This window comes from Protobothrops mucrosquamatus, unplaced genomic scaffold (assembly GCF_001527695.2).
Source record: "Protobothrops mucrosquamatus isolate PMUCROS unplaced genomic scaffold, P.Mucros_1.0 scaffold606, whole genome shotgun sequence".
NCBI lineage: Eukaryota > Metazoa > Chordata > Lepidosauria > Squamata > Viperidae > Protobothrops > Protobothrops mucrosquamatus.
In genome coordinates, this window is record NW_015386904.1 from 166,453 (window position 1) to 188,578 (window position 22,126).

Sequence of the window (22,126 nt, forward strand, 5' to 3'; positions counted from 1 at the left end):
ACTTAGTATCAAGTCTAGTTTCAGTCATGAAACCTCTCAAGGTAAGTTATTCCAAAAACTGGTGGAAAGGGCATTACATACACTGACTTGAAATCCTCGAGGAAAAGCAGAATATAATAATAAATAATTCAAAACTCTAGTAGTGCAGAAAATGTTTCAGGTTCAAAGCACCAGCTCCAGAATGTTTATTTTGTGACCAAAACACGTGTCTAATTGTTTGGGAAGTTTTTCAAAGTGACACACTTCTGTCTCAAATTTGAAATAATCTGCTTGGGGCTTACACGCTTCCCAAACAGTCAAAAGAGCCCATTTTGCATTAAGGAATGATTGATTTAAATTCAAGATGGGGAATTTTGAATTTGAAAGGTTTTGCACATTCCACAAAATCCTTTTTCCAATTTGGATGTCGCATATTCTTTCTCCTTCACTTACTCAGCTAGACCAGTGGTTCTCAACCTGTGGGTCGGGACCCCATTTGCGGTCGATCGACCATTTTACGGGGGTCGCCAAGCAAGGCTGTCCGCCATTTTTTTTGTCCGCCATTTTTCCCCCTTTTCCGGCGGGTGCCTTACCTCCCTTGGGCTGGGCCAGCTGGTGGTCGGCCTGCTCCGTCTCTGCCGCTTGCCAGCTACGCCTCGGCTGGCGCAGGGGGCGGAACCACGCATGCGTGGTGCTCCCAGGCAGGGAAAGTCCTCGACTTACGACCGGTTTAGTCCTCGACTTACGACCGGTTGGGGTCGCGGCATTAAAAAGGTTGAGAACCACTGAGCTAGACAGTACAATACATCTACTGAACGTGTAACGTGCCAGTTTGATCACATCATTTCTATTTATATTCCCCATTATTCCACTGATGTAGAGAGTCTGTCATAAGTACCTGTTGTGAATAAAGCTTTGTCAATCATTCACAGTAGTGCTGGCTGCGTGAATATTACATATTCTCATGAGGGAGAGAAGTTTTTGCCACATATAGAGAGAGTAAGATACCCCGGCTATTTCCTCTGTTACAGCAAAACATGCTTGCTCCCTTTAAAACCAAGGGCAGAATTCAAGCTGGAGCAAACTGCAGAAGGATGGGAGTTTATCACCTGTTCTAAAACCTCTGATTCAAGCTTGAAATATCAAAAAAAAAGGGGGGACACCAGTTTCTTGATGATTTTTGTGCTGTTCTATAATGTTCTTTATTTCTCTATACAGATTTAAAGAATTGTATGTAGTTCCATCATTTATGCATACTGAAAACATATCTAAAAAGTTATGTTTTTCTTCTAGAATATTCTTGGGAGTTGTAGTATTTTATACTAATATCTTCTGAGCTGTCTGGAGCATTGCATTGTTGGTTGTTTTGTTTTGTAATGCCCTTTTAGGTTCTGTCCCATGATCAGAACAGCTCTGTGTTCGTCTCCCCAACCTTGAACGCTGGCACTTTAATACTAATGGATACAAAGAGTTTTAAAAACATTTATCATTTCTTGACTACTTTGATGAAAGATACAAGTTTCTCTAGCTTGTTTCTGCTTGAAGACCACTTTTGGATTTCTTACTTTAAAAAGATTTTTTAAAAAAGTTTCAGTTTTAGGATTTGCTAATTGGATTTGTTATGATTATATAAATATTGTGTATTAGACAATTTTTAAGGTTTATGTTTATGTTTAGAAAAAATAACTATTTTGCTATATAGCTTTAGTTTACTTTGCATATTTTTATATATTTTTGTTTTAATTTATAGTTCAAAGTTACTTTATTATATATTTATACATTTACTAAAGAAAGTTGAAAGTCATTCTTTTTGTTTTTTTCTTTTTCTTTCTTTTTTCTTGTCACTTCTTAACTTCCCCCCCCTCCAATCCCTTCATTTGTTAATCTTTTTTTTATTAATTTGTATTTTATCCAGTGGTGGGATTCAGCCGGTCCACAATGGTTTGGTAGAACCGGTTGCTAATTTTTTGTTGACTTCGGTGAACTGGCTGATGCCTTAGCCCTTTTTCGCAAGGCTCAGAATAGACTGCCGGAAGTGCTTGGATGGCACTTCCGGAAGTTCTTTCCGAGCCAGGGAGGCCTCCCAGACCCAGAATGGCCCACCGGAAGTGTGTCCACATCACTTTCGGAAGTCTGTTCTGAGCTGGTGAGGCCTCCCAGGCCCAGAACAGCCCATCGGAAGTGCGTGGATGCCACTTCTGGAAGTCCATTCTGAGCAGGAGAGGCCTCCCATGCCCAGAACGGCCCACCGGAAGTGCATGGACGCACTAATGGTGGTCTGTTCTGAGCCTGGGAGCTCTCACCGGCTCAGAAAGGACTTCCGGAAGTGGCGTCCACACAGAGAACCTGTTGTTCAGATATTTGAATCCCACCATTGATTTTATCTTCCTTTGAAATTTAATAAAGTTGATTTTAAAAAATAAAAACATTTATCATTTCCTTTTTTCAATAAACTCTCATTACATTTATTTTGTAAGAAGAGTCCATCTACCAAGATTGTAGGAAGGAGGGGGGAGGCATTATATGACCAGGAAGTTGCAATATGGACATTTCATATTTTGACATTTCAATTGCTCAGTGCAGGCTGTGACAGCCATATTCCTTTGACGCCCAACACCATGAGAGGGTGGATGTCAGGTGAGATGAAAAATAGGTGATGGTACCAAAAACTACTAATTTGCCACCATAAAGCAGAAGGAATTAATTAGGTTTTTTCTCTTTTTTCCTTAAGTTACATTTGGTCAACAATCTGTATACTACTACTACTGAAATAATAATCATTATTATTTTTCAAATCTTTGGTATACTGTATACAAAAACTCATTACATCATATGATCTTTATATAAAACATTGTGTTCATTCTTCCAAGGCACCATACCTCTAAACATTCATGCAGGTCCCTAACATAGGCCTTCTCTGTCTGAAGTAATTCAGCCATGATGAACCTACAAGGAGAAATGCTTTTGCATAAATATATAGAACAAGCACACTGACACAAACACAATCTTTCAATTTTGTCTGTCTCGTAATTGTGTGATAACATTTCCGAGAAAGAATTATAAAGACTGCCTTAAGCCTTTTTGTAGAAAAGATAAGTTGAAGTATAATATATAAATATATGAATAAAACACAAGAGAAGATGAAGATATATATGTTATCTGTCTGTCTAGAATGATGGATGCTAAATATTTATGCAACATAATTGCACTGATATTTTTTTTCTCTTACTGCGAGTTCTCAGACTTTAACAGATTACTGTTTTCTTTCAATGTTCCAAAACTCTATTTAGAACATATTGGAGTATGAATACATTTGAATTTGTTGTGAAATATAGCTATCTTGACATTACTATGTAATTTACATAATAATAATTAACATTTCAGAAACTGTAAAATTTCTGGAATGCAGAAGAAATATTAGTGCTGTTAACCTGACTGAAGTAATACAATTTGTGTTTTTAACTTGATAAATAGGAAAAGAAACTATTTAGTTCCCAACCAATGAACATGTAAAGAACAAAAGAGAATACAATTTCTAACATAATGTTCTGTCACACTGCATTTTGATATAATGCTTTTTTTTTGCTTCCTTGCTAATAGCATCACCATTTTTTAAACCATTAAATGAATAAAGGCTATAATAAGGCATGGAACAATACTTCTACTGATCATGGGAAAATTGAAGATCATATTGAACAAGAAACAACTTCTTGGCTAGTTCCCAATGAATAATCCCTTAGAATACTGAGATTTCATCAGTAACAAGCACGATAGCAATTGCTACATGCTTGTAAATATTTTATTGTTTCAAACACATCTGCAACAAAATATGCAAGTAACATGTCATTACCCAAAACAAAATAGATGTGCCCTTTTCTGAAATTAAACAACGACCACAAGCACCACTACAACAACAACAACAACATAATCATCATCATCATCTGGATTGGATTTATCCCAGACTTTCTGTATCCATATGATTACATGTTGTTGTTCTTCTATCTCTGTTCTGGCCATTTGCCAGAATAACATTCAGTACAAATGTACAGAACATGATATTCTAGCTGTCTCACATCTGGCTAAGCTTGCTGACATGCTGAGAGGAAGCGGTTGCTTTTTGCAAATTGACATATTACTGAGGCACCTGATTCTCATCACTTACTCTTTTTTCCTGGCTGACTTTCTCTTTTCTTCATTGGCTTCATGACTGGCATCACGTAGCCTTACTTCACGATCAGACAGACTTGCTGGAATGATGTCCAGCTCCAGGTCTTTATTATCCTGAAAAAAATGTAGTGACACACAGCTTTAATAAATTGCTATGCTTTGTGGAAAAAAAATTAAAGAAATGCAAAAGATGTACCCACAAAGTGAAAGAGATGAAAGGACAACAATAGCACTGGAGGAAAATATTTCACAGTGCTAAAAGGCCAAATGCACTAAAATATTTATAAATTATTAGTTATAAGAATATCAGATCGACAAGTAGCAGATGATGAAAGATTCTGAGAAGTTTTTTCCTCCCACCATGTGGGTCTTCTTAAAGACAATTAGAGTAATGAAAATAATCTTTCCTGTTTGCTGAAACACATAAGGTAGCTGATGGGGGAGTGAGATGGGGACTTTGTTTTTTTTTCCTCTTCCAAAATATTGATCCTAAGACTAGATTTTGATCCTCTCCATGGTAGATACAAGCATACCCTACCTAAATTTGTTAAAATGGGGTGCAAAGGATAGACTTGGTCCTTCTCAATTCAGTGGCCTGATCTCAGTTAAAAACACTGAATATCTCTTCTTTTTTTTGCCAGTTTTCACAACACCTTGCTGTCTCATATTCCTCTATCAGCTATTTCCTTCCCTCATGCTCAGAAGCAAATTTGGGGAGAAATAAATGAAGCTCTAGCAGGGCAGGGGAGGCTTTAAGTTAATTTTCATGGTGAAGCACAACAATTTTTCAAACCTTTACTTAGGAGAAAAACTCTTTTCAGTCATTCCCCTCCCCTTACAGCTTATATATTTATGAGATTATTGTTTGCTGGGTATAGCAGAATGGATGAATTGCACCCCATGGTAGTTTAACCATGTCATTCCCTAGGAATCAAGTCAAGCATGTTATCTGCAGCTAGAGGCTTAGACTGAAAAGGCCTTAAACAACCTTCTGAAGGTCGCAACAGTTCTCACATTTATGAGTGGATTATTACTTGGTCATCAGATAGAAATACTATCAAACGAACACCTTCCTACTATCTATTCTATCTATCTATTCTTGCAGTGGAGCTAAATGTTGTGTTCCAAAATCTACTTTGGGAGATTTCCATGCTGCACCAAAGCAAAACAGGACAGGGAGGATGGGAAAGAATCTCACGTATCCCAAATCCAGGCGTCTTTCTTAATAATGGTATGTCAGAAAAACATGCAACTTACAGTACCTCTGTATTGATCCCAAGAGCTTTTTCCAAAGTGTAGCGGTACTTCCCCATTCTCAGTGAAAAATCCCGATAGCACTTGTCAACCGTAGTAACCCATTTCCTAATTTCTGTGGCGTGTGTGTGTCCTTTCTCCACGAAGCTATCGGCCAGCTGAATGAGAAGCTTCACTTTCTCCTTGGTTTGCTGTTCGAAAAGAGTTGTTCTTGGTTATCACATCATTTCACGGACATTCTGTTCCATTTTAATTCACAAAGTAACCATCTGGGCCTTGTATTTTTCACAAGTGCTGCTAATGTGAAATGTCCTTAAAATCTTGGGAGACAGAGTGTAGGTGGGATGCGGCTTTTTCCATCTAAAAGGTTTTTAAATCTGTACATTCTGTGTCAGATATCAGGGCAAGAAAGTAAGAATAAAACAGATCTGGTGGGTTTAATTTCACAGTAATTTTTGGCATTAACAGAACCCATGTGAGGAGAGGCACATGATTTTTGCCTAATTACTCTGCCTATAATCACTTTCTGGCTGTTCCAAAAGCTCTTTCCAACCCTTAAAAATGGTTTCCAGGAAAGAGGGGCAAGAGAATGCAATGGGGGAAAAATCAAATGTTTCATCTTGTGCCACTGGAAAGACTTTAAATTAGCATATAGCTCTTACTGAATATATGATGCAGCAATGTCGACTACATAGTAGTTAAAAACAATTCTATTTTGAAAAATAATTCTTTTCCACTGATATTTGTGCCCACTCAGTGGAATAACTTCTATAACTAAATAGTCTGATTCTGAGATAATCTTTTAAAAATAAAATAAAGAGAAAACAGCAGCTCTGAACAGCTTATGTTTTCACTTATTTCTATTAAACACTGCTGAATGGGAAATCATGCCTGGAAATTGACAAATAAGCAGTCCTTATGGGAACAGGCAACATATAAAATGAATAACTTGACATGAAAAACTTTCCCGAAATGACATTAGGATTAAATTATTTTTAATGGAAATAAAAACACGTTTGGTGTACTCTTTAAGGTATTGGACTAAGGTTGGAGAGACGCAGCCTCGAACTGACTTGCAGCCATGACTTTTAGGCCAATCACTCTCTCCCAGCCTAGCTCTAACAAATTATCCATTGGGTGGAACAGAGCTGGCTGGAAAACTGTGAAGCATGATTGCAAGCCGAAGTTAGAATGTAAAGAAGTGATTCTGTCTTAAAGCAGTTACATACAAGTAGTCCTCGGCTTATAACCATAACTGAGCCCAGAATTATGGTCATAAATTGCAGTGGTCGCTCAGCAGGTCACATGTCCACACCTGATTTTACAACCTCTTCTGCTGTGGTGGTTAAGCAAGCATCATGCTTGTTAAACAAATCCATTAGACCCAATGGGTGCTTTTGCTGGAAATCAGAAGTCAAGGCTAGAAACTATTTAAAAAATGCTCAAAATCACAAATAGCCATAAATGAGAGCCAGTTGCCAAATGCCCAAAATGTGATCATGTGACCATGGGTCATTAGTACCCTTTGGGAGAGGGGTCAATCATAACATTAAACAATCATTAAAAGAATGGTTGTTAAGTCAGGACTACCCATATATTGCTATAAAGTACTATAAAACCAGGTCTACTAATTATTTGTTTGTTTGTTCATACTTATATTTCACCTCTTGTTTTAGAGTTCAAGGTGGGGATTTCATTCCCATTACAACAACTCTGAAATAGGCTGGGATGAGAAAGTATGACTAGTTTAAAGATGAGCCTAAGCTTCTACGGCTAAGGATGGACTTGAACCCAGTCTAACACACTAACTACTACACCACATTTACATCTCATTTCTCTTAAGGAACCTTAAAATTGTTTTCCTAAAACAAATAAGGATACAAACAAACAAACCTTTTGCTCCCCTATATCACTGTAGAACTGAAGAGAATTGCAATATGGTGTTTGGATATTAAAAGTATACCATTAAGAGCTTCATTGGGTTAGTCTACATAGATGTTTAGATATCAGTCCAATTGTCCAAAATAATGTGAACTGTGTCTGAATTCTGAGAACTATAAAATATTTGAATAGGATAATGTTATGTTTTCATTTTTTTTTCTTCTGTTCAGTTGTATCTGATTCTCGGAGACCACCTGGACAAGCCCCTACAATTTTCTTAGCAAGGTTTGCCATTGCCTCCTTCCAGCTGAATTCTTCCCAACGTCAGGAATAGAACTCAGGTTCTCCTGGAGGCTAAAACATATAAGGAACGGTTGCTGGAATTGGGTATGTCTAGTTTAACAAAGAGAAGGACGAGGGGGGACATGATAGCAGTGTTCCAATATCTCAGGGGCTGCCACAAAGAAGAGGGAGTCAAGCTATTCTGCAAAGCACCTGAGGGCAGGACAAGAAGCAATGGATGGAAACTAACCAAAGAGAGAAGCAACCTAGAACTAAGGAGAAATTTCCTGACGTGTAGAACAATTAACCAGTGGAACAACCTGCCTCCAGAAGCTGTGAATGCTCCAACACTGGAAGATTTTAAGAAGAAACTGGACAGCCATTTGTCCAAAATGGTATAGGGTTTCCTGCCTGAGCAGGGGGTTGGACTAGATGACCTCCAAGGTCCCTTCCAACTTTATCATCATCATCATCATCATCATCATCATTATTATTATTATTATTATTATTATTATTATTATTATTATTATTATTATTATTATTATTATTATTATTATTATTATTATTATTATTATTACCTTAACCACTACACTAAACTGACTTTCCGATCAGATAACATATATCAGACTAACTTCATAAGTTATTTCACATATAAATATCTCACCCTCTTTAAACTGTACATAAGATTCGCATTGGTGTAAACAGTAAAGGGCATTAAACTCATCATTTTATGTATACAAATTCATGGTTTGATTTATTATGCTGCTCAAACAATTCCCTCCTCACCTTTGGACAGTTGTCTCAGCAGTGCCTTCCACAATCATATACGTATTGATTTCTTAATGATAAAACCTCATATTGTTTATAAATTATAAATACAGTTCACCTTGGCAGGTGCTTTGAATTCTCCATATTCTTTCAAAAGTTCCTGTGTTTCATCTGCTGATTCTCCAGTGGAAGTGTGAGTAGAGAGATAATATTCTCCTGTTTCCTGAATCCAATCCAAGGCCTACAGATGGGGCAAAAATACATTTTAAAAAATGGAACCTTATGATACTACAAGATTAACACATTTTATTATATGGCCATTTATCCTGAACAACATTTTATTATATGGCCATTTATCCTGAACAGAGTATTACATTTCTGTGTTCCTAATGTTCAAAATATCTGAAAATACTAGCACGATTCAGGAGCAACTTTCACCTCAAATTAAAAAAAAAGTAAGAAAATGTGTTGTGCTCTATACAGGATGCCATTATCTGCTCTAGAGTCTAGATAATAGCTCAGGCAATTAATGTGAGAGAGCTGATGGTAGAAAAATAATTTCAGCACCATGGCCAGTACAATAGATCACAGAAAAAGAGATTGGTTTTTTTTAGGACCATGGAGAGCAATCTTACAGCAAAATTCTCCCTTCCACCAAAACACTGATTCATCCTAAAGGTTTTATAGAGAAAGCAGGAAAATGTCCCTAAATGTTCACCAGTGCTATTCATTACTTGCCTTTTGTTTTTCCTCAATAACTCACCGCACACTTTCCCCAGTAGCTCACTAAAGCTCCTTTTCCATTATTATGTCCTAAGTATGAAAGTCCATTTGGTTCTCCTGCTATAATACTGGACTGAGTTGCCATTTTTGTCTTCAGTGGACTCTAGTTTGAGCCCTCTTCTTTAATCATGAATGATTCTTATGAGAGGGAACTCCCCTTATGGCGAGGCTCAAACCGTCACTGACATGCCCAAAATTCTTCGCAATACAAGGTAATGATCTATGAAAAGTTCTTGCTCACAAGACGAACGCAAAGACCACAAGAAGAATGCAAAGACCACAAGAAGAATGCAAAGACCACTCCTCCAAGTCAAAGGGAAGCACAGTTCACACAGGCAGCATAGATAGGATCCTAGAAGGAGGTTCCAGGTTAAGAGACTCGTTCTACTCCTTCTAAGAATTGCTATTGCCCAGAACAGTCTTTGGTGGCTCACTCCCGAACAAAAGGCTATGTAGGGCTCTAAATGCAGCTTTTTATAGAAAGCAGATCGTTCATTGCCTTGAATTCTGCAAAGTCTTTCACTTCTTTTCATTTCTTCTTTTTTATTGTTGTAAGCCACCTAAGAGTCGCCCAATGGTGAGATAGGTGGCAAATAAATTTAACAAATAAATACAGTCAAAACAGAATTCTGCAAACTTAAACAGGATGTATTTCTGATATGACTGTCATGTTATTCAGTCTACGCTGGCTGCCTGCTAGCCTAAGTAGAGGAGAGAACTGTGCAATTAACAAGGACTGAGAGTATACTAAGACATGTGCTTTTCTGGATCATTTTGTGAAATTTCTTTTGTGTGCCCATATACTGTAATGTTTTCAAGTTGCAAATCTAAGATCACTGGAATATGTGTGCAGGAGGAAAGGCTGTGCTAGACTTCTCACTGCATTATTCCTTTTTTTTTTGCTTTCAGCTATAAAATAAGGTGCAAAGGTATCAGGTTCTCCCACGGACTGTACGGTAGATTATTAAATGAAAAGGTTGGTTTTTGGTTCACAATCTATTAGGCTTCATACTTACTTGGACTAATGGCCAGTTGGGTTTCGTTCCAAACTCTGATCTGTCTTGAACTTTTCCAGTGATTACAGTTAGGAAAGACTGGACATAGGACTTACAAGAAGTACATATCACAGATAAATTCTCCCCACAGGCAATCTGTTAAACTGTCTCACATTCAGTGTCATCCCCAGACAATGAAGAAAAGCGTGGCGTTTTGTCAAGTTACCTGCTTTGCACTGCGCTCAAAGACTACATATTGCTGACACTGATCCAGTCGCCTTTTCTTCAAAGTCCAAAAATGAAGAACACGATTTTCCCTCTGCAGCAGCTCACTCAGAATGGCTATGGAGGGAAAAAGAGAAGAGCTGTTTCCTTAGCTGGTTTGGTAAGCACAGTCAAAAGAAAGTGGTTACTGATTCGACCCTGTACTTTATCCTAAGAATGTAAGTTCCTAGAGTTAAGCACTTCAGATCAAGCTTTAAAAAAAACAAAAAACAGCAAGGACAGTCATTAACACAAACAGCTTAGTACGTTTTTGTGAACGTCAGTGAACTCAAAACTCTTGTAAAAGTAGAATACTTTCACTAGTGAAGAACACTTCAGTCTATGCTTTTCAAAACTCAGACACACACATACACACAGAGAGAGACCAAACAAACCTCAAACTATGTAGGCAATAAAAGTTTAGGCACCCAGCTACTCTATGTAACATAAAATACACTCCGTGTTTTCTTAGCATACTTTTTCTTTAAATATTTCTACCATTCTTTATTAAATTTAGCAGTTCTAGTAAATCATATTTCTCTGAGGATACTGCTTTGCAGGGACCTTTGAAAGAACAATCTAAAAATACATCTAATGACATTATAGTTCCCTAAATTTCCACTAGAAACAATCCTATTTCTTTAAATATATTAGATCATTTTACTGTCATTATCAATTCAGATGTCATAATGCGATGGAAAGTTTAAATTCAAAGATTTTTTCCATTCATGACCATGAATGATTAATACATCCATATATTAAAGATTGTAACATTTGTTACTGAAGTGTAGTGTCGGTGTAGTCCAAGATCATTGTGCAACAGAAAGAAAGCCCACCTATTCTCTATTTTTTAATTAATATTAATCAAAATTAATGAAGAAAAAAAATCTATTCAAGCTTTAATATAACAAATTCTACGGGACTGGTACAAAATAACATGAATAGAATAGAATAGAATAGAATAGAATAGAATAGAATAGAATAGAATAGAATAGAATAGAATAGAATAGAATAGAATAGAATATTCCTAATCTATACAAAAGAACCATTCCCTGCTTTCCGAGCTGTGAAGGAGAGAACAAAATATTTTGCAACTCCTTGGGACAGCTGATCATATTTGGTTTGGTCCACAAAGATGGTGAGGGCATGCGTTTCTGCTCTTATATAATCCATCCTTACCTGAGGAGATTATAAACAGAAGCAGTGAGCGTGTGGCATACAAGATAAGCTCAGGTGCCATTCCATTAATGTGGGGCTCAAAGAACACACTGACCTTTCACTTGCTGTTCAGGACCCCTGGTATGGCTCACTACTCCTGGCATGCTGACGTTGTTTCGATGAATGTACTTGAGAAACACTTCTGCATTCCTTCGTGCTAGTGTGCATGCCTGTGGGCAACAAATAACACCCCCAAGCCCAGCATGACAGTTACAATTTTGACAAGCAAACTGGAAGAATAAAACATTAAGGAACCTTCTGAACTGTGACTTGAGCTTTATTTTCCCTTTTGACCTCTGAAGAATGTTGATGTGCATGAAAAAATATGAGAGATCTTCAGACTGCAGTCAGATATAACCATCATTTTGGGGATGATATGAGGGAAAATATTACATAGAAACATTGACCGATTTCCAAGAAAAGTATTAATGTCCCAGGAAAAGTACTAATGTCCCAAGAAAAGCACTAATATCCCAAGTAGGATGTTAATCTAAAAGCTGCCAATATATTTCTTCGGAAGTTGATCCTTCAAAGTTATACAATTGTCTCATCTGTATGTTGCTACTTAAAAAAAAAAGCTGTGAGTTCTTACAAAACATACTTATGAGTGTTATGTGGTATTAGGAAGGAAAGCCAGTCATTTCCTCCATCAAGAATAGATATAGCTTAAAACCTAGTTAAACCAATAGTGGCATTTTAGTGCTAATCAAAGTCAAAGGTCTTTCCCAGGCCTGACATCCTAATGTACAAGGATTTGTACAATGTACACTGCACATGTCATTGAGCAACTACTGTAGCTGGGGAAGTGAGAATTTGGAGAGAGGGACACCTTGACAAAAGAAAAGGATTTGATTTAAACCTCTCAGCATAAGTACAACTTTTAAAAAAGGAGAAGAAAAAAACCTCCAAGAGGTTTCAATTGCTCCTCTACTTAGTAGCTTAATCTTATTTTCAAGGTAGCTGCCATGTTAGCTTAATATTTATTATGATTATGGAAGCAAACATCTCATTGTTACCTCTCCTCCCCACACAAAAACAAACAAACAAACAAACAAACAAACAAACAAGTAAGTAAGTAAGTAAGTAAGTAAGTAAGTAAGTAAGTAAGTAAGTAAGTGATATAAGGATATCTGCAAGAGGGACCTAAAGGCCTTGGGAATGGACATTAACAGCTGGGAATCCTTGACCTCTGATCGTTCAGCCTGGAGGCTAAAGACGCAGCATGGCCTTCTCCAATTTGAAGAGACACTTGTGCGGCAGGCTGAGGCAAAGAGGCAGTCCCGGAACCAGCGAAATCTGGGGGCTGGACAGGGGACAGATTGTATCTGCCCTCAGTGTGGAAGGGACTGCCATTCTCAACTTGGCCTTTTTAGCCACACCAGATGCTGCCTTAGGACCTTTTTCCAGAGCACGATACCATAGTCTCTCGAGACTGAAGGATGCCAATGGAAGTAAGTAAGTAGACATTTGCCCAAAGTTGTCTTCCTTTATGTTTTCATGCTGGCTATTCTTTTGTTTTTTTTAATGTGGCAGGGCACACAAATATATTAGACTTTTGTTTTTGCAGAAATGTTATTTTCTTAGAATCAACATTGATGATACACCAAAAGTCAATGCATAACTATTCTATTTAGGCTAGTGGAATATTCATATGAGATAACATGACAGCAGCAAATGTGTGTGAGATCAGCTATTCCTTTTCAGAATAGAAAAAGTGCAAGCTAAATTTTTAGTTTTAAAAGAATGAGAGGTTAAGGCAAGCAATCTTTGAAATGGATAATGTTACTGAAAAAGTCTGTGTTTGTTTTATTAGGAGATTCTAGGCATGAAGAAACCTTAAGAACCCTCTATTTCATGGCCAGTCATGGTTCAGGCTATGCAGGCATGAAATCATTCCAGAGAAGAACATACATTAGGAATGCATGCACACGTTGTTCTGCTTTTATGGCTCTTATTATAAAATAAGATGAAAGATACCTCTGTCCTACAAAGCACAGTAGATCAAAGACAGAACATAATTTATGTTCCTACAGACTGGTTTCCATCCAAGAGTTAGTACCCAACTTACTTCTGCAATGAGAACAAAGGAAAAAAACAACTGCTAAAAACAGGGGAAATAGACGGGACCTTGAGAAAGGCTTCTTTCTGTTCCAGATGTTTGCTGATTAAGGGAATAACATGATCTATCTCAGAGGATGGTCCCAGCTTATCCCGACCTCCACACCAGTCTTCATCTCTTCGATATTCTTGCTCCAAACTCTCCAGCACACTGCAAACCTTAGACATAAGCAAGAACACAATTGTTCAGTTATCAAAGTTACCTTTAGAAACAGAAACAATTTACCATTAAAAGCATAATTCTAACAGCTGACCAAAAATGTACGCCTGATTCACAGGTGTTATAGGAAATTCATCATACAGGAAGTTGAGGTGAAGCAGCCTTTTTCCCATTTGAACCTTTACAAACATATTAGATGGCAACTCCCATCATCCCCATGCACTATGGCCATTGATAAGTAGTAATGGAACTTGTAATACTAAGCAACAGGAAGAGTCTAGACCACGGGTGTCAAACTTGATCGCGTCAAGTGATGTATCGTGACTTTTTTGCCTTTGTGGAGCCAGGATGGATGTGGCCTGTGTGTGGTGCATCTAGCCCACAAGCCACCAGTTTGACACCCCTGGTCTAGACTGAGAAAAACTAGGTAGGAACACAAACTATTCAAAAATGTCATATTAACAAGACTGTGTATATACACACACAATCTTGTCCAAGATTGACTCAGCCTTGCATCCTTCCGAGGTTGGTAAAACGAGGACCCAGATTGTTGGGGACAATAGGCTGACTCTGTAAACTGCTTGGAGAGGGCTGTAAAGTACTGTGAAGCGGTATATAAGTCTAAGTACTATTGCTAATTATTCTGTATTGCTTATGTATTATATATTAGTATTTTGTAAAACTATTAACTATGATACAAAATGTTCTATGTCAAGCAATTGAACAGCTTCAGTTATATTTTATACTTGTAAGTTAGAAGAATAGTATCATTTGATCTCCCAAAAGTTTAAATTTTAACCATATGAAAAATGAAATATCATAAAAGAAAAACGCCTCCTTTTGGATTTGTAACGGTGAAAGCTTGTAGGCCAACCCATCGAGTGATATATTTGATTGTTGTCACCAGGGTGGGTGGAGGGTTATTGCTTTTTTACTGTACTTGTATTTATCACTGTAATCCATCTGGAGTCACTGAGAATGAGTTGGACAGCCGTATAATTTTTCTTAAATAAATTCCAACCACTATAGACCATGGCTTTCAATCTGCAACTGGGGCAACAGTGTTTTGGCTAAAGATAGCCAACGTTTTTTGGATAATCTATTCATCCAGGCAACCTCTCTTTCTTGGGTGATGTAGACTAAAGAGTACTTTGAAATAACATGGATGATTTAGATAGTGCTTGAAAAGATTTTATTGCATGTAAATGCAATCCCTTCCCTCCATGCTTCTCATCATGGTAATTTATGTAATAGGGTTTGCTAATTAATAAATCCAATCTAATTGCATTTCCTTCTGATACATCTTGGACTGGGTATATAGAACCACCCCTTTTTTGGAATAGGGAAGGCTGGGCTAATGGTTTTACTTTGCCATTTCAATATCTGATTTATGTTGGTTGCAGAACATGGGAAGAAAGCACTGCCCTCAGTCTTGTTAGCTTCTGGTGATGGCAGGGATGATGGTGGGTGGTATCATATATCGAGGTGATTTTGTACCTTGCCAAAATGTGGAGAGAAATGCATCAGCTGATGTCCAAGACACCCTGTAATGCTGCTAGTCCTTAGTTCAGGAGCTCCCAAACTTTTCTATCCCCCGCACCCCTAGAACGCTTCTGATATATTCTGACACCTCTTACAAAAGTTCAAAATAACGGCAACAAATTATGCATATACACTATAATTTTGAAAACCCAAGTTTTTGCACCCCCTGGAATATCATCTCACACCATCCGGTTGGGAACCACTGGCTTAGTCCACTGCAAGATTAATTTACCTTTCCATATCCTCTCAATCAACTCAATCCTTGGCAGTGCTTTAAAATCATTTTGCCACATTCATCATGTTCCCAATAGGTGACCTTTTAAATTATACTAAGGCAGGGGTAGGCAACCTTGGCTCTTTTATGACTTGTGGACTTCAACTCCCAGAATTCCTGAGCCAGCATTCTGGGAGTTGAAGTCCATGAGTCATAAAAGAGCCAAGGTTGCCTACCCCTGTACTAAGGTAATATAGGTAAGTCCTTTGTGCTCAATATTAGGGTTACCAAATATAAACTTCAGTGAACACTGATGTTTATAGATGCCTAGAAAAACAAAGACTATAACACTATGTGCACTATGGCCGATCAGTCTATGTTACTGAATAATCAGTAGCAATTCTAAACAGTAGCAATTACCGTATGTCTTTATGTAATGGTCATTTCAAATAGTAGTGGAGCTATTGCAAACAAACTGAACAATGAAGAAGGCCTTGTTCTTCTCACCTGCTCTGAAGTTTTATAGAAAGCAACAGAGGCATTGACCAGTTTTAGCCGGTCCTCCATCTTTAGCATGAGTTGCTGCCAATGCAAGGCCACTTTTTCCGCACATTCCCGGATGGCATCAGCATCGTAATGGCCGGCCTGCAGTAACACCTCTGCCTTTTGCTGTACTTGGAGAGCACTCTGGTGCGTCTTCTGCAAGGAAGTGGCATGAAAGAGGGACTGTATATGTAGGGAGGAAAGAGAGATTTGTACAGATGTGCCAAGTAAATGGTATAAAGAGGTGAGGTGAGGTGTGAGCATGAAAAGATGAGAGAATGAAACACTTTTTAGAATTAGCATTCTGAACAGTAAGCATTCTATACATTCATGCAAAGGCATTTACTGATATTACTGATAATCTAGATTTACATCCCAATTTTGGGTAAAACAGCCCCAATGGCATTTAAGTGAAAAGGATACTGACATTAACCTGGTATGTTTGCTGAACAGTTCTGTAGATTTTTTTTTTTGCATCATTATTAGCCTAAGATATGAAAGCCCATATTCATTTTAAAAACAGATCTGAGTATGTGTATTCTATTCAAAACATATATTTTTACTACAGTGTGATCATCTTGAACAATTGAACCTCTGTATTTGAGAGCTTATGTGAAGCTTACTCATGGAAAGTAGTCCTATCACTGTAATAATTACAGATAATTAAGAGGAAGAGATTAAAGGATTTGCAAAGAAAACACCCAATATATCAAGCTAAACTTTCTTCACTTTGTAGATAAGTAACATGCTGCAATATCAAGCACCTGATCTTTAATATTTAATCTACTAGCCCTCTACTCTTGGCAGCATGAAAAACCACATTTTATCGGGGGAGGAAGGGCTCTTAGTTGGTATCAAGGTTAAGCATCTCTGAAATATAGCAAGGTATACAAATAGGAAATAAATATCTTGTTCCACAGAAGTGCTTTATTAATGCTGCCAAGATGTACTGAAAGATAAAGAAATTCCTCAATGGATGATAAACCCTTCCTTTCCTTTCAGGGCTTCCCAGCATGCCAATATTTGTATAAAAGTGACTAGTACTTATTAAAATATTGGGTAAATGGATTTCTGGGAGCATCTACTATAGTCAAATACCAGGAAAATTATGATTCTGAATCAAGAGACAAAGTATAGTTAACATTTTCTGTTATTCTACTTAGGCAATTTTCACAAGTGACCCCAAACACAATTGTGAATTTCCTATAACAAAATTAATCCCTAAGCAATCCCTCATTATCCACAACTTCATTCCTAAACAAACACTTGGGGGAAAATATTTACAAGAAGTAAAACATGATGAAAATCCCAGCTGTTATTCCTAAAATACATATGTATGCAAACTTTGGGATACAGTAGCTCATCTGCTCATCTAACATACATCTTGTATGTGTCCAGTGGCTTAATAAATTAGAACTGAAGTGACCCAGCTTAAGCCACAAAGGTCCCCCATGATCTTCATTGGGCCAATCACTATCTCCTGTCTGATCTGCCTCATCTGATTATCTTGGAGATAAAAAAAGGAAAGTTTGCTATCCATAGTCCCCTAAACGTCTTGAAGGTGCAATGAGATAGATAGGAAATAAAAGAATTGCGGCTGTTTCTGGATAAGCTAATTTTTTTTCTCTTTCCTAATACAATATCATAAAATACCACAAATTGAACTATTTCCCTCATTTAAAAAAATGATAGAATAAACATTGGGACTTAGATATACTGAGGATCCCAGGAAAAATAAATAGATACTATTGCAATGCAATGAAGGAAATTAAGATCAAAAGCAATCCTTTCCTTTTATTTAGCACCCTAGAAATAGATTTTTCTGATATTAATTTGCATATGGACTACTGTAACCTTTGCTATTTGGTGAACAATATTCATATACATTTTTATACAGAAAGCATGTTTGTCTTGGCTGCATCAAATTACACATCTTGAGTGGAATATGGCAATCAGATATTTATTTATTTATTTATTATTTTATCTGGGGCAGGAAGGTTGGTAGTGTGTTAAGGTATTACTACTTCAAAACTTTGTGTGCTTAAAACAGCAACTGCCTGCTACAGCAACCATCTGCGGTTACAATGGTGATGAAAAACGAACGTTGCGACCAATCCTCACATTTATGACCTTCACAGGTCTGTGTAAAGCAAAGAAAAACTGAAGTCAAATCATCAGCATAGTTGTGGTTTCACTTAGCAATTGCTTTGCTTAATGACTTAGTTGCCAGTTCCAACTGCAGTTGCTAAAAGAGAACTACCTCCCATATGCACATACACATTAATTTTAGTAATAGGAAAGTTTAACTGTTAATTGGAAGTTATTTCTCCCTTGCTACTCTCCTACTCCGTTCAGATTATTTCCGAAGGCTCATCTTTGCAGTTTGCATAAGAAAAGAGAAAGTCAACATGCACATTACCTCTATGGCCAGCTGAAACTGCTCGTGCTCTCTCTGGAGCTGCTCAGCCTCTGACAAGGAACTTGCATTGACAAGACTGGCGTTGAGCATTGATTCTCCATTACGGATCCAGCCAAGGACCTGGGCAGGAAAAACAGACATTTTGAGACACAACTTTTTCACTTCATGAAATAGCTGGGTGGGTGGGTGGGTTGCAGTGTGGATAGCAGTGTCACCAGCATCCAGATGTTACACTAATCTACTTTACTAAGAATTCTTGAATCTGTATCTGGAACCAGTTTTGGAATAGGTGAGGAAGGTGAGACAATATCCAGACAAATTGGAGGTGTGATGAATAACAACATTAATTTTTCTGGTTAGAGAACTCATGCTCTGCAAGATTCAGGCCTTTTCCGCCATTTGACCCTGCCCCATGAGAGATTCTGTGCATCAGATGATGCATTTTAGTTCTAACTAGATTTAGTTTGAAAAATAAATTGTAATTAAATAAAAGAGATTGGTTTCGATGTAGACTAAGTGTAACTAACTTACTCTGGATCTCTATGCGAGTCTATGACCATAATAAAAATTTGGTTTGATTTGATTACTCGGTATCTAATCCAATGAGACCAAAATAATTTAATGCCCTCTGTTACAAAGAAACAAAACCCATATATGAAATACTGTAAATAAAGTACAAATAGTCCTTTGTTAAATATCGATAATATGTACATTACACAATTTTACTGAGTATATTGGATCAAAACATAAATAGAAATATATGAGATATATGATTTACAGCTAGTTAAATTTACTTAACAAGCTGCTCAAATTGTATGTTATCTAAAAGAGACAAAAGGCAATGTTATGTGGTTTGTTTCATGCAACTTTTTTTCCTGAAAAATACTTGCATTTTCCAGATACATGTGTCTGCAGCTTCTTTAATTATTTGACATGGCTAGAAACAAGGTACCATCAACTTTCTTTTTCTTTATTGTTTTCATGTTTGTAAAAATTGATTGTTTCAAAAAATAATCAACTGTTATTTGATACTCATCCAAAATCCATCTGCAGTAAGAGCAGGGAAATATGTACATTTCATTATTTAACTATTATTGCTATACAGTCAAACTTCTATTTTATATCTAGTAATCTTTTTTGCCGCTTCATCTCCCAGAACTCCTCCAAAATGGGGGGGGGGGTTCCTCTGGGATCCCCAAGCAACAAGAGTCTGCCCAAACCTATTCCATCCAAGGCCTGCTCTTTCAAGCAGCAATTACAGCCTCAATTGAACCAGGTGCTAAGACTTCAGAAACAACTACTAACTCCCTTTGAAATCCAACTGGGTATATGATGTCCCTGGGCCAGACCAAATAAGTCCTGCAGAATGAGATGACTCACAGCAGCCACTTCAGCATGGATGAGTGGGCATGACCAGGCGGGTGTGGCTGGGTCATGTGACTGGGTGCACATGGCCAGATGGGCACAGAGGAGTGGGCACAAATGAGTTGGCGCAGATGACTCAGCACAGATGACTCAGTGCAACTAGGTGGGCATGGACAGGTCAGCGTGGAACAAGTCATCCTGATTAACTGGATGTGGGGACAACTCAGCACCCCACTTTGGCTCCCCAAACTGCCAGCAGCCAAGCACATGTCTCCCAGAGGCTGCACTGGAGCCCGGCGGTGGTTGATCCACCACCTTCCTGAGAACAACTTCCCTGTCTTCCTCCTCCTCCTCCTCCTCCTCCTCCTCCTCCTCCAGCCAGACTAGAGACCTCATATTCTCCAGATTTTACTGTCTACACATCAAGGATGCTTCTGCCTCAAGTTCATTAAGTAAACCACGGGTGTCAAACTTGCCGCATCATGTGACGTGTCGCGACGTATTGTGACTTTTTTCGTATTGCCAGAGCTGGCGTGGGCATGGCTTCTGCATGATGCAACCTATCCTTATAAGTATTTATACCCTGGAAATACTTACAAGAATTCTAACTCCAGCAGCTATTTTGTCAATATCATAATAATTCTTTTCTTTAAATTCTTTAGCATAAAGAACTGTGAAAAACCAATCATTTATCTTGTGATATTCTAAAGATTTGCAGTGTCTTTTCTAACTTTAAATTTTCTACCTTGGCACTGAAGTTTATAGAAAATTTTATTAAATGCGAATAGAGGGAAAACAACAATTTAGAATTTCCATTGTGCTAAAGTGCAACCATCTGTCAGCATTCTAGAATGCTCCAGACTTTGTACTGCATCAGCAAAAGTTAAGTAGGGTTAGCAGTATGAAACTGTTTGATGGCAGTGTACTTTTTCTTGGCTTCTAAGAGCAAGAGCTACTTGTAATAAATTTAAGACCATTTGTTTTCTCAACTGTTCCAAAGTGAAAATGAAGTACACTTGGATCTCGACTGAAAATGGAGACCAAGCCAAAATCAATCCAGATTCCAATTTTACTAAATGATGTTACTTATGACTCATTCTTCAGGAAGCCAAATTTAGCCAATACCTACCACAGTATGACAGGGCCATGATATATTTTAATTCAGCTGCTTCCAAGGAAAGCTATTGCTGCAATAATTCACAAACTAATAAGCCATTGACTTTTTAAATATGAATCTGAACCAATAAAATCTTGCCACGGACTTCCTGAAAAGCATCTGAATGAAGAAGGCTCATAAATGCTTTTAAAGAAATTAATGACTCCACGGGTTGTCAGCCTTCCCAGGTAGACCAGAAATGAAATAAACCAGGTGAGCTAATTCTACTTTATTGCAAAGCTTCATTAAGAGAATCTTGCAAGTCTGAAAGTACATTGTCTTCCAATGTCTCTTTTCACAGTCTGCTAAAATAGGAAGGGATCCTTTCTAAGTTTCTTTCTCTGCCTGTTATGCAGCTGAAGGCTCCCCCTTCCGCTGCCTTTTATCTGATCACCCCCCTAGGCAGCATCTCCTGTCTCTCAAGGTAATTCCCATGTAGCATTACACAGGTACTCTCTTGAACTAAATTTGAATGTTCCCTTATAAACCAATGTTACTTAGTCTGCTCTTTTGGTTATTGGTATGGTATAATTAAATTATATTCATTGAGCAAATATTACACAGATAACCTTTAAAAATGAGAAGAACATTAGAGATAAAAACACGCAGAGTGTTAGAGACAGAATGAGAGGGCGTATTCCTAAATGGATGTAAAAATGAAACTGGAACATTTAAAAAGGGACCCTTAAAAATTAGTTGTAAATTCAAGGAAGAATGAGATATTTCCATAAGAGCTGTATAATAACTGAAATCATAAACATTAATTCTTTGAATATGATGTTGAACCCTGGAATCTTCAGTTGGGTCACATTATTTTTTGCAGGGATCATATATTGATCATATCATATCACCATATATCATAATCTAAAACAATATCAGTGGCTGCCGATTTATTTTTGAGAGAATAAGTATTTCTTTACGTTTGATTCCATCTTTATTTTTGCTTCCAGAGAGTTAATTTTCAAATCATAATATGCTATGGCAGATTCTGAAACTATCTGACAACAACGACAGGCAA

At 37.5% G+C, this 22,126-nt stretch overlaps 1 protein-coding gene across 1 annotated transcript in view; it reads right to left on the reverse strand.

The window, feature by feature from the left end:
* The window catches only part of KALRN (kalirin RhoGEF kinase), a 536,528-nt gene that overhangs the window by 137,349 nt on the left and 377,053 nt on the right, over positions 1-22,126 (reverse strand). The window contains exons 16-24 of the mRNA XM_029284454.1: positions 18,588-18,707; positions 16,133-16,351; positions 13,719-13,868; positions 11,647-11,761; positions 10,336-10,451; positions 8,450-8,572; positions 5,409-5,591; positions 4,142-4,260; positions 2,859-2,925 (exon numbers count right to left, since the gene is read on the reverse strand). Of these exons, the coding sequence (XP_029140287.1) occupies positions 2,859-2,925; positions 4,142-4,260; positions 5,409-5,591; positions 8,450-8,572; positions 10,336-10,451; positions 11,647-11,761; positions 13,719-13,868; positions 16,133-16,351; positions 18,588-18,707 (1,212 nt within the window). The remainder of the gene's footprint in view (positions 1-2,858; positions 2,926-4,141; positions 4,261-5,408; positions 5,592-8,449; positions 8,573-10,335; positions 10,452-11,646; positions 11,762-13,718; positions 13,869-16,132; positions 16,352-18,587; positions 18,708-22,126) is intronic.